At 37.4% G+C, this 21,782-nt stretch overlaps 1 protein-coding gene across 1 annotated transcript in view; it reads left to right on the forward strand.

Annotated features, from left to right (window-relative positions):
• CACNA1D (calcium voltage-gated channel subunit alpha1 D) overlaps nucleotides 1–21,782 on the forward strand; it is a 5,051,180-nt gene that overhangs the window by 4,034,207 nt on the left and 995,191 nt on the right. Inside the window, exon 36 of the mRNA XM_044077483.1 lies at nucleotides 20,814–20,910. Within this exon, the coding sequence (XP_043933418.1) occupies nucleotides 20,814–20,910 (97 nt within the window). The remainder of the gene's footprint in view (nucleotides 1–20,813; nucleotides 20,911–21,782) is intronic.

Consider the following 21,782-nt stretch of genomic DNA (forward strand, 5'->3'; position numbering starts at 1 on the left):
GTGCCTGGGCCATAAGGCAGATGCAACAAAGACATATAGAGCACAACAAATCTTGTGCACATGAGGCCTAGGCATGTTGATACTAATATGGCATGCTAGATATTGTATTAGATACAAGTAATCTCCATGGTATCCCTTAAGCCTCAAACAACCCACTATAAAGGTATAGTGGATCCAAAACAAAAACATGTAAGAAACGTCTCTGTGTGGAAGTTTTTCAGTTCCTATATGTCTAGTTATTCACTATAGATATATATTAAAAAGCAGAAAATGTCAGAAAATGGATGTAGAAGTAGTGAACCTAAAACCGTCCAAAAATCAAAAAATAAAAACTTATTTTGAAATATTATTAATATTATACAGAGTTGTTAACTCTATTAGGTATTCAGAAGTAATCCAAGCAAGGTAGACAGTCTGTTTCCAGTAGAAAATCCTTTATTAAGCACAGAGACAAGCAATCCAAACAAAACAAAAAATAAACAGAATGATAGTTTCATCCCAAACTTTCTGACTAATACGTCTGTTATCTAGTATGGGAGTTGTTTATTTAGTTGTAAAACAAAGTGTAATGGTGTACATGTTAACAAATTCAAATCCATTCCTCCATCCTTATCAGTGTGATATTGTAGCTCAGACGCCTCCGAATCTACAATGTTTGTATGAGTCATTATCTTCCAGCGTTTTGTAATCTTCTGTCAGGATTCAACTCTCTGACGTCTCTGCTTGTCTGCCCATGGATCCTCGTTTCTATCGTGTCTCAAGTGAAACAGTTATTGAAAGGGATTATACATATCCATCTGACTTGAAGACATGTGGCTTCTTCCTGGAGTCTTAATTTGTACTGGAGATACTTGCATTTTTCCCTTTTGAACCTGCTCATAAGGCTGATTTGAACTTATCTTAAAAAAACAGTGTTACTCATTGATCTGACTTCTGCAAGACGAGTATCCAAGTTACAAGCTCTTGCAGTGATTCAACCATGTCTCATCTTTCATAAAGATAGGGTAAGTTTAAGAATCAGTATTTCCTTTATATCTAAAGTGGTTTTAGAGCTTACATTGATCCAGGCTGTTCTATTCATTTTCTTGTTTTATTTTCAAAAAACAAAGAATTCTGTACTTTGTGGATGTCCACATTCAACTCGGATACTACATTGACAGGAATCCTAATCCACTGCTGGTTTCCATGAAAGTAAGAAAAATGGACAATCTGAAACAGACATTTTTTTTAACTAGACAATTTCTCAGTGGTTGTCCCATGCTATTGCTTTTTGTTATTTATATTATAACAAGGCACTTCCATGCAAAGTCAGAGTCCATGCTGCACTGGCTATGGCTACTTCTGTGCCCTTTTGGAAAGGAGTGGACTCTAGAATTTTTTCTAGAAGCAGCAACTTGGGCTTTTCTGCATACATTTATTAAGCCCTACAAGTTGGATTTTTCACTCTACATCAAGAGCAAGCTTTGATAGGACTGTTCTCCAAAGGCTCCTTGACTCTGATCCTTCTCCTTCTCCTTCCCCCTTTCCTTCTTAAGCCATGGTGTTTGCCACACATAGCTTAGACTGCTACAACAGTGATGTAATGATTAACATAGTACAGCTGTTTAAGTAAAGTTAGCATAACAGTAGATGTTTGAACAGAGCACTGTTGCAATGCAAGCATTATCTCTCCTTCCCCCTTCTTTTTGCAGTGTTTTATGCTAGTAAGTGGGTTTTTGTCCCATCTTTCTTCTCCTAGCACATACCTGTCTGGCAGGGCTCTGGCATATCTTGGTCTGATGCAAGAAAGCTCTGAGAGTTTGGCACCATAATCACTGTCTTTATACCGCACACCTTGACCTATGCAGAGGTTAGGGCATGTAGGTGATGCCCTAAAGCTTAGGATGCTGGACAGTCATCTTATCCTTGGCAAGATATGTCCCATGTGGCTTAGGAAACTGCAATAGAGATTTACTGAAATGTCTACTGTTGTGGTAAATGTATTTATAGAACATTACTTTCTGATTCTGCCTTTCAGTGTCAGACAGTGAGTTTCAATTCCCCATGCCAGACTGAACAACTTTTTTTTCCCTTGATGCTGTAAAACGTCTTGAAAATAGATAACTGTCTGAAGAGGTGTCAGAATTCTCTCTGAGGAGTTAAGAGGTACAGAATGACCACTGTGGAACAACTGCTACAAACATTTGCACTTCCTGCCAAATAATGGTAGTACATCCAAGATGGCTGCACACTGATCAACAGCTTAATTACAACTGTCCCAGTGTGAAAAAAAAAGAAGCTGAGAAGAGCTAGTGATTCTGCCAGCATGAGTAACATTCAGTTACTGGCTAGTAATTACAGTTCCTGGATGCTAGCAAAGAATACATTTCAAGAACCTAAAATGAAATCAACTTGAAAAGGTGAAGAAAGATGAAGAAAAAACACTGACTTGGAAGAATCCTGCAGCTGTTCAGCAAAAGAAGTATAAGCTCCAGCTTTTGCACAAGAGATGGCGTCCAATAATTTAGAGGAAAAAAATAAATCAAATGTACAGAGAGCAGATTAAAATAAATGAAACATTGAAGAAGTATATCAACTCAGATAACAAAAATTGAAAAAACAGAAAAAGCTTTAAATAGCTATTCAGATGAACTGATAAAACTGTAAAAATCAGAAGCTGAAATGAAAAAAGGTTGGCTAGGTATGGGACTTCTCAAGAAGAGCAGTTACAAAAATAATATAGTGAGAAGCAAGAAGGAACATACTGTATTCATTTTATGAAAGCACAAATAAGCAACTGGACTAGTATTGCACAGCAGGATTTGTTAATTAAAATGGCCCGTCAAGTATGTGCTCCAAATTGGCCAAGAGGAAGCAGCCAAGACCTGTATTAGTAAAGATGCAGTCATTCCAACTAATGTTGTTGATCCTGAAAAAAAAACTGTGACAGAAGGGCAAAGTATTAAAAATCGAGACAGTAGACTGTTTGTAGAAATGATTATTCACTGTACACCAGGCAGAAGAGATGCACGTTTATCCCAGAATTCAGGGAATGTTGAGAGGCAGGTGTGAGATTCAAGCTATCAGAATATTTTTTCCTGGAGGATTAAAGACATTTTTGATGCAGACCAGGCTAAGGAGGAAATATAAAAGTTTATCTAACAAAAAGTGAGCCATCAAACATAAGGGGACTCTGTTTCTCATTATTCTGGCAATAAAGCTCATAGATTTTTGTCAGTGAAACCTTTTTCAATGTTTCAAAGGAAAAATGTTTGAGAGACAGAAATAAGCACAAGAGTTGTCTAGTATTGGGAGATGGAAATGAAGAGGAAGAATACCAGAAAAGGTAAAATTAGTGAGTAAATGTGAGATTATAAAGCATCAAATCACATTTGTGAAATATGGCTTTGCAAGAAAAATTGGCTGAGAAAGATTGGACTTTTGTTGGCTTAGTTACGCTTTTGGTGGACTCTAAACTATGTACCCCACTTTGTCATTAACTGTAAGTAAAACAATTTTTTGCTGTTAATAGTATTTGTAGAAAAAATGATGACATGTATGTTATATAGTAAAGCAGATTTATGCATTACCCAGTCAGGAATATCTTAAATGTGAAGATGAGGGTAAGTCTTTTCAGAGATTGTTGTATGTGATAAAGATATTAAAATAAACAAGTACTTTTTAATTTTATGAAATATAGGCAGTATAATATAAAAAGAGAAGAAAGGTTGGACAACAGAAGTTTTAGTTAATATACTTTAATATTGAGCTGTTGGGGTGGGGGTGGGGGGTGGGAAAGTGCACTGATTATTTTACATGTCAAAATTAGATTTTTTCTCTTCTTTTCCATAGGAGGATGTCTGGATTAATGCTGTTGATGTAATCTAAAAACAAGAGTTTTCTGTAAGAAACTAAATAAGATAAAGTGATGAATGTCATAAGAAGTGCTACGTTTCTTGCATATGCAATTATATTAACTTGTTTTCATTTTCTTTTAGCAAATGTTTAGTTAGAGTTAAAAAGTCTGCAGCTGAAGCCAGTTGTACATTCCATTCTTATGTTTAATGTGCAAGCAGCTAATCTTCAGAGTTCTGAGCATCATTCACTGAATGAAATGCAAAATTTAAAGAGACAAGGGCAAGCAGTTCAGTAAAAAATAAAGTCTGAAATTATTGGAAGTAAATGAGAGCAGCTTCTCTAGCAGCCTTAATACTCCAGTGCATTTAATAAAACAGTGTATAATTTAGTCTTATTTAAAGATGGCCAGTACACGTTTTCTTAAGGCTAAAAGTTAATGTTTTCTGAAAGCATACAAGCTGTTTTTTCACATATGGCAGGTGAATAGAGATATACAACGAACATATGTCAATCAGTGTAAGTGGGAGCACAGCCTGTAACATGTGCTTTAGCATGGGTAACCTTAAATTTAGGTTAGGTAATGATTGTGGTTGCAGCCGTCAGTTTCAGGCAATTGTTCCTATCAGGAGGGTTAAACTTCATTTTTTAAAGATACACATAGTTTTATGTGTTTGTTCTAAGTTAATACATTATGGGGTGTTCTGAAATTTAGTTTTCTGTTTAAAGGTTTTCATTAAAACAAAAAGTCTTGAAAATGTGACAGAGATTCAGGAGGAGAGTTCAAGAAACAACTTTGTAAAAAAATCAACATACCAAGCATTAGTGTGTACATATAGCAGAAAAGTTGGAAATGCACATTCAAAAGAGGTGTCGTATAATTGGTGGGAATAATAACTTATTATCTTAACTGCTATACTATCCAAATTATTTTGGAATGTAAATGGCATTACAGGTGTAAACAAAAAGGTTATAGAGTACTGAATTATATTAAGAAATGAAAAGTGCAAATAAGAATGCTGCATGAGACACATCTGGAAATAGATCAGCATGTGAATTAGATAAAGAAGGAATTTCAGGATGGACATTTAGCAGAATATCAGGGACAAAGGAAAAGGTAGTAATCACACTAATTGCTAGAGGAGCTCCAATAATGATAGAAGAGATAAGAAAGATAATTTTATTTATTTTATTTTTATTTTATTTTTATTATTTATTTTACATTTATTTACCGGGTTAGTCTGACTGGATACATGTCCCTTTTCAGCAGAGACCCGGGGAGAAAAGCTCCACAATTAAATAAAACAAACAATACATAGTCTAAGATCAGAAACATTCAAAATACAGATAGATTGAATACAAGTATATTCTATTAAATTCCACAATTACAATGTTGAGTAGATACCCAAATATTTAGATAGGTTGAGAAGTAAAGAGGTTTGCGCTTTTAAGCACAAGGTAGAAGGCTATATCTACATAGACAAGTCGAATCTATGGTAATAGGAGAGGGCAGTCAAAGAGAAGAAAGAGAATAATGGTAGATTTCTGGTATTAAGGGGCTACTGGCAAGGCAGGAGAATTATGCTGGCATGTATTTATATTCCACCAAAAACTGTAGTTGTGTAGCTTAAGAAAATTTTGGGGAAAATAATCATATTTCAGCAGGGAATATTACTTGTAGGTGGGGACTGGAACTTGATTTGAAACAAGGACTTGTCTGGGGGGCATAAAAGGGAAAATATTAAAAAAGGTTAGATTTCGGAAGAAGTTTACAATGTATAATAACTGGGCTAGACTAGATAGAAATTATATTTCACAGGAACATGTGCATTTAATTGTTTTGGCACACATCCAGTAACTATTTCTGATTGGGCACTAGTAAAAACTAAGATAAAAAATCAGGGTAATAAAGTAAAAATGAGACACTGGTGCTATTCCACTTGCCTGTTAAAAAGAGAGATTGTAAGGAATGGCAAGTGAAAATTATCTGAGAGTTTTTTAGGAAGATGGAAATTTCCAAGTTATAGCTGGTGAGTGGGATAAAATGAAAATGAAGTTTAAGAATAGGGTAGAAATAAAAAAAAAAAAGCGATATGGTTAAGAAGTAATAAGAATTATCTAGAACAACTGACAAAAGATTAAAGTATTGCACAATAAGGGGAATCTTACAGACCGAGAAAAGCTGCAACTGCAGAGTGCTAAAGATAAAATAATGACTTATCTAGATAATACGCATGAGTTTAGAAACATTGCCACTAGGCAACTGTTTTTTTGATAACTCCAGAGCACAAAAGCGTATAGCAACAGAAATTAGAAAGAGTTATCACCAAACTTAGGAAGCCTATAATAAGAAAAATAACCAGAGATCCTGTAGTGGAATTACAGATATTTTGGAAATTGTATGAAAAAATATATAATGCAGAGAAATGTAGAAATCAAGAAAGAGCACAAATAAAAATATTTAAGTATGCCAATGTTAGAGGTAGAAGAGGCTGAACAATTAACAGTTAAGACAGGAGGAGCTGAGATAAAAATAGTGGTGTTTAATCAATCGGCAGGAAAGTCTCCAAGAACAGATGATATTCATTTGGAAGTTAGGAGGAAAGAAAGTGATAAAGATCTGAAAAGTTTTGTTTAACAGCATTTTAAAAGGAAGGGTAGCACCACTATCTTGGAAGAAAGGGTGGTGGCTGCAATATCTAAACATAGTAAAAAGCCATCAAACCAGCTTCATATAGACCCATTTCGATTTCAAACAAAGATTATAAAGTGTGTATGTCTATACTAGCTAAGTGAATGGCAGTGGTGTTGCCAAAATCGATAGGTATGGTTCAGTGTGGTTTTGTGGAGGCAAGGTAAATGTAATGGTGAGCATGGAACAAGTACCAATATAGTGGAGGTGTTGGTAGTTATCAAATTGTTCCATCTTACTGCTTGGAGATGTCTGTTGATAGTTCAAGTATTAAAAAGATAATCCAGAATAACTGGAAAATTATTTCTAGTAACCAAGATTTAGGGCCAGTATTAATTGAAGGTCCTAAGTCTGTCTGTAAGAAATATGAATGTATTAAGTTTATGTTAGATCACGACAGTACTAAATTAGAACCTCCCATTACCACCAAATCTTTAGGTACCTATAAATGCTATGGTTGTAATGTTTGTAGATTTATTTATAAAGGGCCATATATATCTGTAGGCCATACCCCACTTACTTTAAAAGCACCTGGTAGATTTAATTGCACCACAAGGTTTTTTACGTAGGCATGACTGCCAAGAGCGTCATGCTGAGAATTAGAACATCTTTATGCATTAAAATCTAAAGATATGAACAACACTGTTTACAGACATTCTATCTTATGTAAAAAATTGTTTTAAAAATTGCATTTGCTATTTTAGAGCAAGTTTTAGAAAGTAGAAGAGGGGGTGACCACACAAATTATATTGAGAAAAAAAGAGGTTGAATGGCAAGTTAAATTAAGGGCTGATGCCACCCCCGCCTCCCCCCAGTTTGAATGAGACTGTTAACATTATGTTTTTTAAAGGAACGTAGGTTAAGGGTACTTTAAGAGGCATTCTCTTATTGAAATCTGGTTTGAGTTCATTGCTTTCATTAATTCTTCTTAGCATTTTATTAGTTGAATTTTATATATATTGTGATGTAATTCTAAGTCTTTTGTATTTCTGAAAAAGTTATTTTATGAAAGCAGTCAATTAAAAGTTTATTACAGTAAAGACATTTTGATTTGCTCCTTGTGCCTTTTAACAGTTTATTGGTTTGAGTATTTTTAGACCACAGGCTTTGCTGTTTTTTTGTTTTGTAGTTTAGAAACAATGCTGTTAAGTAACATTTTTGATGATAACTCTAGAACACAAAAACTTTTAGCAATATAAATTAGAAAGGGTTGTCGCCAAACATAGGTAGCCTATAATAAGAAATAACCAGATTTCCTGTAGTGGAATTACAGATATTTTGGAAATTGTATGACAAAATGTATAACGCATAGAAATGTAGAAATCAAGAAAGAGCACAAATAGAAATATTTAAGGAAGACTTAAGTATGCCAAGTTTAGAGGTAGAAGGGGCTCAACAACTAACAGTTAAGATAGGTGGAGCCGAGATAAAAACAGTAGTGTTTACTCAATCTGCAGGAAAGTCTCCAGGAACAGCAATATTCTTGTGGAAGTTAGGAGGAAAGAAAATGATAAAGATCTGGAAGGTTTCGTTTAACAGTATTTTAAAAGGAAGGGTAGCACCAATATCTTGGAAGAAAGGATGGTGACTGTAATATCTAAACATAGTAAAAAGCCATCAAACCAGCTTCATATAGACCCATTTCAATTTCAAACCATGATTATAAAGTGTTTATATCTATACTAGCTAAATGAATGGCAGAGGTGTTGCCAAAATCGATAGGCATGGATCAGTGTGGTTTTGTGGAGGGGAGGTAAACATTTGTCAACATTAATAGGACAATGATGATTTAGAGGAAAGCAGAATGTAAGAAAATACTTCTACTGTCAAGTGAATCTTGATACAGATAAAGCATATGACAGAGTAAGGATTATCTGATTTGAAAGGATATTTTAGAGCTACACAATTAAGACATATACATAACACAGAGAAAGTTATAATTCAAAGTGGAAAGGGATTATGATGAAGCAGGTGAAATTCAAGAAATAAGGATAGAGTGGAATTTTGGATGGAGATTCTTAAGGAGAATAGCAAGAGCCATACAGAATATTATATTCGTAAAGTACCAAAAATTATTCTAAGAACTAAACCAGCACGAGACCAGAGAGGGATATTGCCAATAGGAATTACTGTAATTAGGGGTACAGAGAATAGGCAAGAAGGGACTGGAATTTACTGGAGAAATCTGGCAAAGGAACCAAGGTACTGGGAGCAAATAACTAGAGAGGGAAAAGTAATAGAATGGGATGATGCCAAGAAAACATTTTGAGTGTAGGCTAGAGACTGCCTTTCCTAACATGGATTGATATCAGAGTATAAGCATAGGGAAAAAGATAGGGGAGTCCTAAGTGAAGGACCTACTCTGGCAGAGTTTTTAGTTGAATCTAGAACAGAGTCTGCTGTTTGAAAGGGGATAACCTAGTAGGGCATATGAAGTATTGCACGACATCAGTCAGTCAGAGGAGGTTAGAAAAGATTGCAGAGAGAGATTGGGGAAGTAATTTACAAAGGAACAATGGGGGGGTATATGTATGACTACCAAGTATAAAGTCTAGAATGTTTAGGATTTTTGCATGGAAGTGTTTGTATAGGTGTTTTTATACCCCAAGCACTCCAAAGAAAATTTTCTCAGGTAGATGGCAAACATTGGATATGTGATGGGAAGAAAGAGGTAACTAGGAATGCATGTTTTGAAAGTGTAATGAGTTGTCAGATTTTTAAAATTCTGTACAGAGCACTCTGTAGAAATTTTGAGTGAGCAATTGGGTGTATGTAATGAAGGAAATGATTCTTTTGAGCTGGGACACAATCTGAATTGCCACAACATAGTAAGGCCTTGTCAATTTTTTTCTGGTGGCTGTCAAAAAAGCAGTTACTAGAAAATGGAAATTGGTCTAGACCAACTGTATTAGAACTACTGAATATTACAACAGAAGTAAAAGAACTGAGAGTAGGATCTTTAGAAAAGGGAAGGAGCAAATTACATAGAAATAAATTGAAACTGTGGGCCCGATGCATGCAAAATAGTATTCTGGAGAAGGTTTAAGGGAAAGTAGGAATCAGGAAATTTATGTAATGTTGGACTGATTATAATAAAAAAGAGTATATGTGACATATAATGTATGTAACTGGAAACATGTTAATTTGCTTTTTCATTTTTGTTAATGTATGTGTCTATGTCTTGAGTGATAATTTAATAAAGGTGTTAAAAAACAATTGCAACAAGCTTGAGGCATACTTAGTAACCTTCATTAGAATAATCAGCCAGGAGAGCTGGGATTGATTCATATGAGCTCAAATTTTGGTAGCATATCTCACTGGGGAGCCCCTCTCTGCCTATGTGGACATACCTAGTGCAGACTGTAGTGATTTTGACAAAGTAAGGAAAAGTTTATTGGCAGGGATCGGAGTCACTTTCAAAACTCAAACCCTTAATTTTCATGAATGTACTTTTTCCAGGGCTAAAGCATAGGGGCAGAAACATTTGAACTGAAAGATATTGTAAAGTTTTGTCCAGGTCCAGAAAATACTTGTGGCAGACAGGTTTAAGAAAGCTCGACTGACAGATAGTAAGAGGTGGGTATGTAAAGTACAGCAACATGATGTTGTAAGTTCTGTAACTTTGGTAGAACAAATACTGTCTTATGAGATTATATTGAAGTAGTCATCTATCAAGGCAGCTGATAAAACTGTAAATAAGATGAAAAGGATCCTGTCTTCTGTTTAAGTGAAGTAAATTAGGGAATATTGTCAGGTAATGTGGGGAAAACATTACATTACAAGCCGCTAAGAATGTGTTTATGGAGAGTGGAGGGAGTGAAGAGGCCAGAGAATGAGAATGAGTTGCACTGAGGTCACATTCTGTTATTGTACTATGGCAATGTTTTATAAAAACAGATTGACAAGAACTAGAATCTGTTAGACTCTGGTAGCATGATTACCTTGGTGAAATCCCAATACCTCTGTAAGAAGAAGGCCCACTCATCAAAATGCATTGAGGTAGTTTCATCTATCAGGAGAGTAGGGCTACCCAATTGCCTAGGTGGAGGTACAAACCCAGTTTGCAAAAGGTTTAGATGTTTCAGGTAGCAGACATTCTAGAGTGCGTGTAAAGCAGTGCTGTTTTATTTAGGCAAACATAAAATCATGCTGGTTTTACTAGAACAGGAACCAAAATGTCATAATAGGTGGAGATAAAATTTGTAACTCAGTAAGGCAGTCTCTGTCATGAATAACAGTTCAGTTCACTAGTTGCTCCTGTGGCAACAACTCAATAAAGGTGATAACACAAACTTCAAGGCTGATGGTCTCAAATGCACCTTTAATGTTAGAGATGCTAATATAAAAGACTTTAGCAGAACTATTTAAAGTAGCTGGTTTAAAGTCTCTTCTTGCCTGGGCTCATACTGATAAAATTCAAAGTCTTTAGCTATTGTTTTTCAAATAAACTAGTTCTATCCAGCACGCAAATAAAGTCTCTGAAACAGTGCCTTTTTGGATATGCAAACCAAAGTCTTTAGCACACAAATCCTTCTGAAGGCTTCCAAATAACTGATTCTATATCCCAACTACCGGGCCTTATACTGGCAGTACTAAAATTTCAAAGTAGGATTCTTGTCCTTAGAGGCAACTGTTCTGGCCATAGTGCATCTCTTCCTTACAGTTTATTCCCGACTCTTTGGACTCTTGAACCAGCAATTTCTGCCTTATTGTGAATTTACTGGCCTTATAAAAGTACCAGTGTACAGCTGTCTTTAATTGCCTGACTGCGGCTATTTCACTTAAAGGGGGCCAGTCCTTATTCCCTGTTGTTGTGTATTTTCCCAGAATATAAACTTGTTGTCCCACCTTCCAGATAACCCACGTAGGTTTTAAACCCAGCATTGGTTTACCACTCGACCCTACCTATGCCTACCAGTACCATTAATTTGGCATTTTAGTGGTGAAGCCAGCCTGCAGTGTCACAGATGCCCCCCAGCATGAAGCTACACCACAAGCTTCAAGCCCAGTGGAAGGTCTGTGAGCTCTAGACAAGCTATCCTCATTGTGATGGTGAACAGTGGGATGGTGCTGAATATGAAAACAGAAAGGTTGGAGTGCTAGGGCCCACCAGCAGAACTTGACATTGCCTTTCTTCTGCTGGAAAAGCCACTGCAGAAGTGGTGTAACTAGTGTAAATTCCTTGAGTATCAGATAGTATTGTAGAGACCAAGGGCCACTTTGTAGCCAGGCATTTACTGTCATTTGTAGAGTGTCTGGTCTCCATTTTATAACTTTCTGCTGAACAGAAGTGTCTCCGCTTTGCAATTTATGGTTGGCTCATATACCGGCATACAGGCCAACCATAAATCGCGAAGCGCAGGTTGTTTTGCCAGGATTTTAACCAACAATGCAGGACTCAGGATTGGGCTGCTGACCCCGGGAGAGTCCCACTCAAATAGGGACATCTGGGAACCCTGGACTGGCTACATTCATTTCTCATGTTCACAGTCTGTAACTTCTGACACTATACTTGCCACATATGCCTGAGTTTCCATTCAAGGCTTCAATATATTTACATGATAAATCTATTCATCCACCTTTATCCTGTTTTTCTGATCTTATAATTCACCTCATTTACCCTTTTGATTACTTCATATTGTCGCCGCCAGGCTACCCATACTTCGAGATACAGAATGACCTACTGTACAGGGTAGGAAAAGAGCGAAAGAGCAGTTTAAATGAAAATTACTAGTACCCAAAGTTAGCCCATTTCTTAACAGACCTTATTCTCAGTCATGGGGACCAAAACCAATACCTAATATCCTATTTAGAATTCTCTTTTCCTGGTGTTTGTATTATATACTTATTGTTAATTAACCTGTGCCCTTTTTGTATGTTCCCGCACAATGGGGATTATAGGTTCACAGGAGTTTACTAGACTAATGACCACAAAGGTTTTTTTAACCCTAGCCATGCATCCCAAATCTCTTGACAAGTTCTTGTACCCTTGATAAGTGTAAGCAGGGGCTTGGGAGGTGAAACATTGACAAGCAGTGGCCTGGGAGATGAACCATTTACAGGCTGCCTCTGTCCATTGGAGACATAGGTTCCAAACCAGGAATGAATTTCCTGTTCCAAATCCAATTTTCCAAGTCACACTTAAATTGGGTTAGGGAGGAATTGTGCTTCACATGGATGAGAGCCTGCTCCAGAGAAGGGGTAGTCTCTGTAGTACATACCCATCTGTCCATCAGGTCCTATTTATATCACAGACAAGGTATAAGTATTTAGAACAGGTAATACTAGTGCTGTTTGTTTTGCAGATATGCAGGAGGTCAGTCAGAGTGGGGTCTGACAATGTCTTGTATACCAGACATAGAGTCCCCTCAACAGCCTATAGGAGACAAAATACAGGGATAGGACCTTCAGGCAGTCTGCATAAGACATGTTACTTATACCCTGTATTCTTTTAGTGAGGAATTTCTGTGGACATTCCAGTTGCTGGATATGCTTGGCTAGGTACATACCAAAGGAGGCATTGTACTCAATGATAGGTCAGATGAATGCCAAATACAGTGGAACAATTACTTTCTTGGACATAGATGCCATACCTTTGTTTATAAGTTGCACAACATAGAATGATTTCCCTACTACTGTAGACATGTGATGGTCAAAGAGTAGATTACTGTCCCCAAGTCCCTGACTGTTGAGTCAGCTCTTACGGATGTATTGTCAATATGATAGTTACCAGGGCTGGATGACTTCTCAAAGGATACTATTACGCATTTCTTGGCATTTAGTTTTAGTCCATGGCTCTGACACCAGTTGTTAATCTGTCTGTGTCAGTCCTTCCTGAAGAAAATTTGTGTTGGTGGGTGATTCAATGACAGCTCTTAATTTGCAATCTTATGCAAATTTAGTCAGCCAGTGGCCATTGACATTGCCCTTTACTTCAGAGAAGTAAATGACAAAAAGGAGTGGTCCCAGGACTGATCCCTGCGGGACTCTGCTTATGGCTAGCCTCTTTGTAGAGGCACTGTCTCCTGTAAACTGGCATACTACTCTGCTGCATTCTTAATAGAGTTTCCATTTCCTCCCATATTTCTTTTACTATGTCAAACATTGCTTTAGGGAGGCTACCATACAGGAATTCAAAGGGGTTAAATTCTACAGAGGCTTGGAATATACCCCTCATGGAGAACATTATATAGGGCAACAGCTGATACCAGTTTTTTGTAGGATGGAATTTAGTGTTCACTTGAACCATTCCATAAAACCATCCATTTGGTGTAGGAAATTGGAAATGCTTAGCTGTTTTATCTGGCAGCTTTGTCAAAGGTGCCCTATGGTTTTGGATGTAAAAAGAATACAGTGGTTGCTTAAGAACTCCTTTGGTATCCCTAACAGGGAGAATACTAGTATCAGTGCTTTTTTATTTGTCTTGGAATGGGCTTTTCTGAGAGGAATAGTTAGTTTAAGTTGTTGGAACTAACCAGTGGCTCTGCAATGATCATTGTGATTCTTTCAAGTGACACCTCAAGTTTTAGTGTAGGCAGTTAGGGATTTTTAAATTCCTGGTTTGTGCCTGCCTTCTGATTGGCAAAGTAGTTTTCAGTGTCGTTCAGCACACCTGACCAACGGAAGTTGCTAGGACTCTTGCTCTAATTTTGTCCATGCCCAAGTGGTCCCCCATTACATGGCTGTAAGCCAGTTTCTTAACTTAATAATTAAGCACTTTCACAGTAATTGGGACTACTTCTGGAAGTCCACACTACTGTGGATGAAATCACTTAATTATTAAATTAGCTTTGTTGAATGTCCTTTGATGTTTTCATTCTTTTCCATTTCCTACATCAGGTATTGAGTGTTGTTTATATAGTCCAGTTTCATAGCTATTGATCTAAACAATTTGTTTATTAGTAATTGTCATGTAACCTCCTCAGTCTCTCGTGCTACCATACACATCAGGTTATTTTGTAACTTAGGGTGCTGGTAGGGTAGTAGTGGTGCAAAGGGAGGCTTCTCCACCACTACCCTGGAGATGCTCTCTCTTTTGGTCTCATCCTCCCACTGGAACCTCTTAAAATTTAGATAGCTTACTTGGAGCCAAGGCAATCTGGGATCCCCCTCATTAGTCATGCCATGAGAGAGACAGAGAGAGAGAGAGAGAGAGAAAGCACTGCTTCCTCTCTCACTAAGGCAGGTACAGAGGATTCTAGACTTGAAGAAGCTATCTATTTAGGGTAGAAGTGTGCGACCAGCACTATCCTGCTGATCTCTGAGCTTGGTGGAGTCCTTACCTGCTGCATGATTGACAGCCAGCAGAGGCAATTATTAGAGAAGTGCATTCCCATCAAGCAGATTTGAGGCATGTACAGAAGCACATATGTACCCGTGGTAGTGGTGCTGCATTAGCGTTGTCGCCTCACAGCAAGACATTGTCCTGTTCGATTCTCAGCTAGAGCGTCTTCTGTGTGGAGGCATGCGTGAATGGGCGTGCCTTCATTGAAGGTTGTGTGTCAGGGCTGGTAACTCGGCACATAAAAATCCACTACCAAACATTAGCGGACCGGAGTTCTGCTGTGGCGACCCCTAACCGGGATAAGCCGAAAGACAAAACAACATCAACAACAACAACAGAAACACATATGTGTGTTGCTGGTATTGTTGGAATAAGAGCAGTTCAGGCTTTTATGGTGAGTAACATGGATAGGGCCAAGCAAGAGCTGTGATTACTTTCTGGGTAATGGCTTCCTGTGACTGACTTTTGTCCATGGGGAGTAAATGTGTAGGATCAGGTAACACAAGAATGAAAATCACTTGGCACCACGGGACCCGGAAGCATGTAAACAAAGGCTTTCAAAATAAGCAGATGAAGAAATCAAACAGCTGCTAGTTCTCCAAAAAGATCCTTTAATGTGACCAGGCAAAGTAAAAATCCACAATATCATCCAAGCGCTTTCACTCGACCACATGCAAGCTTTCTCAAGGCAAACCTGTTTGCCTCGAGAAAGCTTGCATGTGTGGCAGATATTGTGATTTCTGCCTGGTCACATAAGATCTTTGGAGAACTAGCAGCTGTTTGATTTCTTCATCTGCTTATTTTGAAAGCCTTTGTTTACGTGCTTCCGGGTCCTGTGGTGCCAAGTGATTTTCATTCTTGGTTTGATTTTGCTTTTAGATCAGGTAACACAAGGACAAGTATGGGGAGATAAAAGCAGTAAGAAAAGACCATCCATCATCCAGTGTGTGGTGCTATTAAAATTGAAGATGGCAAGTTTAGTGGCAGTTGTAAACCAAGTAACAAAGAAATTATAGAAGATTACAGACAGGTATGTATAGCATTTTCAGTGGGAAGACCATTAAAGTAGTAGGCAGTAGAAGTGGAATGGTCAGTCAGTCACCATATTTACTGGAATTATTTGCTTGCATTCTGTCACATACTGTTTTGGGGGTTGTTCTTTAGACTTGTACTACTGAATTGCATTTGGACATAATTTTTGACTTCCAGGAATGAGAGTATGTGGGCCATGAGAAGTTACTGGAGAAGTGTGGGGGAGTTAACAGTAATGGGTATCCTTTTAGAGAGCTAGGTATTTGCTTGAAGTATGTGGTGGCAGTAGTGAAATATAGAAATGGATTTTCAAAATATTGGACACTATTAAAGAACTTGCATTATGGTTCAAACTGGGTTCAGTGCTCTTTAACCACTGTCTAACTTGTAGTCCAGGAGGAAAAGGAGGGGACTTACTGCAGACAGAAAACAGACTGAAAATAATATTGGTTGTTTATAATACAGCATTACTATGATGGCATTTCTGCGTATTGCTGGGCAGTGAACAGTAATGTGCTGTTTAATATGAAAAAAAAAAAAATATATATATATATATATATATATATATATATATATATATATATATGTGTGTGTGTGTGTGTGTGTGTATGTGTGTAGCTTTACTATCCATAGAAGACACTGCAAATCCACACCAGCACCCTGGCTAACAAGAGACACCATAAACACTATGAAACACAGAGATAAAGCTTGGCACACATATCAAACCTGTAAAACCCAAGCCTCCGTTCACAAATACCATCAACCTGGCCAAAAACAGATTAGATCTGACAAAAAAATCATACAACACCACAGTACAAGAGAAACATAAAAACAACCCACAAAAATTCTGGATATCCATCAAACAACTCTTAAATCATGGCCAAACCACTACCCCCTCCTAGCAACTTAAACCCCAACATAATCACCACAACCCAATTCAACACATATTTCATTAACTCTGTTCTGGCTTTAGTCAACAACAGCAATAGAGACCCTCCTACCATGCCCTCAACAGTTGACCACCAACCCACAGGCTTTTCATTTTAGCCTGTCCCAACTAATTACATCAGAAAACTCCTCCATCTAAAATCCACTAGACTAGCTGTAGATCAACTCCCAAGTGCATTTCTTCAACTAGCATCAGACTCTATCTCTTTCCCTATCTCCATACTAATTAATCACTCAGTCATTGAACAGTATGTACCAAAACTCTGGAAAATTTCTAAAATAATACCCCTACACAAAGGTGGTCAGTCCAACAAGTTATCCAACTATAGACCTATTGCCATACTCTCCCCTCTTAGCAAAATTCTAGAAAAATGAATACACTCTCATCTGCTGTCCTACCTAATAAAAAACAACCTCCTCTCCAACTACCAACATGGTTTCAGACCTAAACACAGCACCACCACAGCCCTCTTAAGTATCGGAGACACCTTCTACCACCATAGAAATAGCAAGCAACTCATCTAAGCATTGTACACTGTATCACGTGAAAAACTATTACTTGTCTTAGCAGTTATCCATCTCTCTCTAGCATCCATTACCTGGTTCCACAGCTATTTAACCAACCGACAATGAATGTTGTGGAACAATGAAATCTCTGCACTTCTATCCATCACTATAGGAGTCCCACAAGGCTCTTTTCTCGGCCCCCTACTCTTCTCCATCTTTACAAGCAACCTCAGCTCCACCTCTCCCCATGGCACGATTATACATTATGCAGATGATTCCACTATCATATGCACAGCCTCCTCCCTGCCGGACCTCCTATCTAAGGCTCAGTCTGCTTTCACAGGCATAGAACTTTTCCATAAAGAAAGACAACTAATACTAAACCCAGATAAGACAAACCTTATGGTATTCTCAATCCTTATGGTATTCTCAATTAACAAACCCCCAACTCCTCCCTCATCAATGCACATACTCTCATCCAATGGAACTGTAATTGAACCAAATAGACAGCACAGAATTACTTGGAGTCACAATAGACTGCGGCCTGAAATATGACAAACACATAGCCCTCACCATAAAAAAGTACATATTAAACTCGGATGCCTGTACAGGACTAGAACATTCCTCACCCCATCAACTAGACAAGCAATCACCAGAACACACCTCCTCTCCACACTATTATACGCCTCACATATTTTCTAGAATCTCAGAAAAACTGACCTATCAACACTTGAAACATGCTGCCACAAAATCACTTGATTTGCAGCCGGCATGCAAAATAGAATCCACCACTGTACTGTCCCTAAACAATTACATTGGCTCGAACTTCCAAACTTACTAACGCTCAACCAACTAGCTATTGCCCACACCATCCTACACCAACCTGAAGCCTGCCTGCTTTAACACACCTAGTAAAACCTCACAACACTAATCGCTCCCTCTACTCATCTAATAAACTGCTATTACAAGTTAGGAAAGCCAATAACTTTTTTGGTGAATCCTTCTTTGCATGTCAAATAGCAAAAATTTGGAACCACACTCATCAACATATACTTAATACCCCTTCCACCTCCAAATTCAAACTCTTTCTTAAAGAACATCTAACCAACAGCTGGCTCTGTTCCTGTATCACCACTGGATAGCTCTATCTCCATATAGCTCTGACCTGCTGTACATCTTATTTTTACTTTGTTTGAACAAGCTTCATGTATCTACCACTTCTGATTTGTATATATAACATGGATGATTTTATACATTGTACAAGGACTTAATGTATATAGACATACCTGTTTATTTTTTTTTTCTACTACAGATTTTGACGTAATGTTTTTACTATTGTGAATTTCCATTTTATTTCTATTCTGATGATGTGTATCTATTTTCATTGTTTACACTGATAGCTGTTTTAATTTATTGGGGCTCCCCCCACCCCGGCCTCCAATGAAAGGGTGCCACTGGCCCAGTCAGACTAACCCGGCAAACAAATGTAAAATAAAATAAAATAAATAGAAGTGCAGTTAAGCAGACGCGGGAATACTGAATGTGTGTTTAATTCCAGTATTGCTGAACTACAGTTCTGTAAATGTCCTTTAGGGAATGCCAAAGTGCATTCGCTCATATGAGGCCGACATTATGAACAGAGATCGCGGTACAGTGAGGATCAGGAAAGTTACCCTTTTCTTGACTGTAGTGCGATCTCAGAGTTGGAATTTATAATTTGCAGGAGGTGTGGTGGGTGCAGGGGAGCTTGAGCCCTGCAAAAATGTGAATTAAAGTGATGTGCAGTGCTAAACTGTGTACTTTCATACTGTTGGGAAGCAGGCAGGTAAGTGTCAGCAGGTAAACTTTTGGAAATGTTGAAGCCGTTGGTTCAATCATTTTGAATTGATGTGTTTTTGACATGTTTACCTAATTAGTATTCAGGAATTTGGAATTTAGTTCAGTGTTTGTGTACAAAATGTGTTTTTACGTTAAAGATTTTGAACTGTGTATATATGTAAAAATATATATAAAATATATGTATTTATATACACACACACACATATATATATATATATATATATATATATATATATATATATATATATATGTAAAACATTCTGCATCTTAGAAGCAGCAGCCCAAAGCGTAGTACAGATTAACTGGTAACAGTATTAACAAGAAAAAGAGTTAAAATATAGAATTCTGTATATTTAGGTTAATTGACACTATAAGAGCCCAGGTTGGAAGGTTTGGAGACAAAGTCAGAGAGGCGCTATTACGTTGGTTTGGACATGTGCTGAGGAGAGATACTGAGTATATTGGGAAAAAGATGCTAAGGATGAAGCTACCAGGTAACAGGAAAAGAGGAAGGCCTAAGATAAGGTTTATGGATGTGGTGAGAGAGGACATGTAGGTGGTTGGTGTGACAGAGCAAGATGCAGAGGACAGGAAGAAATGGAAACAGGTGATCTGCTGTGGCGACCCCTAATGGGAACAGCCGAAAGAAGATGATGATGATTAAAATGTGGCAGTTTTAAGGTTTAGTATATTGGGTCTTATTGTTCACTGTTACCTTAGGAGTTGACTGAGAACGTAGAAAAGAGATTTTCTAAAATGTTTAGAATATAAGGAATAAAACATGAGGGGAGCCTGATGGATCTTAAAACAGTTTTCATTTTCACACAAGAATTTTGCACAATAGTAAAAATAATTTGGGAACAAAGGCCCACAATCAGAGACACATTTTAAATATTGCTTTTATAAACTTACAAAGTTGCTAGAAAAACAGGTTTTGCATTAACATGCCTTTTCTGAAGCATATGAAGTCTGAAACTCAAGTGACTGTCATTATTTACTGACTGTAATCCTCAGTGATTTACCAGGAAACAGCACATTTTATGAGGAAAAGACCAAAAAAGTGGATCTTCTACAAAAATCTGGACAGTTCAGTGGTATGATAGAAAGTGCTTTCATAAGTGTCTGGAGGGACTGAAATAATGACATACTGAATGAATTCATTGGTTTCTATTTTCACTGAAGTGATTGTAAGAATCATAGGATTTGGTTGGGAATTAGGTATACCATATGAACTTTATAAGTAACATAAGTCCATGAAGACAGTAAATAACATGACTTTGAAACAAGGACTATCAGTAGCATTTATAATGGACAAATCTGCATACGTTTACTGCATGGGTTGATGGTTTGTGTATTAAAACATTCTACAGGGATATTTATTGAAGATTTTATGTGGATGGCAAAAGACCCATATTTGTAAGCTACTAAACAAGTGAGCCTGTATGCAGGCATTTCTTGGTTTGATGTCCTGATGCTTATGGTTAACATTGTTTGCAGTTAAAAAATGTATCTGTTTAAACAGTTCTTCTTATATAGTTAGACATCAGTTATCAGTGGTACAACCTTTAAAAAGCATTCCCTGTGATTACACTGTTCACTGGACATTTTGGCTTAGAAAGAGACTATAGTCTATGAAGCTGTTAATATAAAGTAACATGTTGACTTCTGGTTTTGCAGGGGACGTATAAAACATCTTGATGTGGTTACACTTCTTCGACGAATTCAGCCTCCTCTAGGTTTTGGCAAATTATGCCCTCATAGAGTGGCTTGTAAGGTAAACCCAATTTGTATTTAAATGTATACATTGTTGTGTGTGTGTGTGTGTGTGTGTGTGTGTGTGTGTGTGTGTGTGTGTGTGTGTGTGTGTGTGTGTGTGTAAGAGAGAGAGAGAGAAGGAGTGAGAGATTGACACCCACTGTACTTATTTACTTATTTATTTTACATTTGTTGACCAGGTTTGTCTGACTGAGCTAAGTAGCCCTTTTTCAGTGGAGGGTCGGGGAGATAAGCTCCACTTATTCTACAGATTATAATTTACAAAAATAAGTAAACAAACAACAACTGGTTTACAGAAAATATTAAAAGCAACATATACATAAAAAACAAGGATTTACTACAGTAAACTAATCATTAGTTAATACCAGTACTTACAGAACGTATGACTGTAAATGACAGGAGTGTATCTAATTTTTATATTTGATGTGGTCTTTTTTCATTCATTCCTCAACTGATGGGTGTCAGATCTGACTGATCATCTCGACCGCTTCTATAAGATCCTCAGATCCAAAACTCTCAAGCTTCTCCCTTTACCCGTAATGCCACACCAACCGAACATACCTCAGATCTCATTTGCCGCCATTAAGCTTCAGACACGGATGCTGTCACCCTTGAGCTTTTGGGAGTTGTTTTCCAACATAATTCTGAGTTTAGCTTAAAAACCTCTGTCTTGTACTTTAATTTCATTTTCTCCCACCTCCCTTGTTTTTTTGCTAGTTTTCTCTAGCCTTTTATTTTCTATACAGCTGCTGTCGTTTTCTTGGCACTCCTCCATAGTACCATTGTTGGTACATTCTTATTTAAATTCTTCCTTATTCCTTACACTACCATTGTTGGTGGTAGTTCTTCTCCTTTTTTCCTCCTTTCTTT

Source organism: Protopterus annectens, chromosome 7.part0 (assembly GCF_019279795.1).
Source record: "Protopterus annectens isolate FY-2018-M chromosome 7.part0, PAN1.0, whole genome shotgun sequence".
NCBI lineage: Eukaryota > Metazoa > Chordata > Ceratodontiformes > Protopteridae > Protopterus > Protopterus annectens.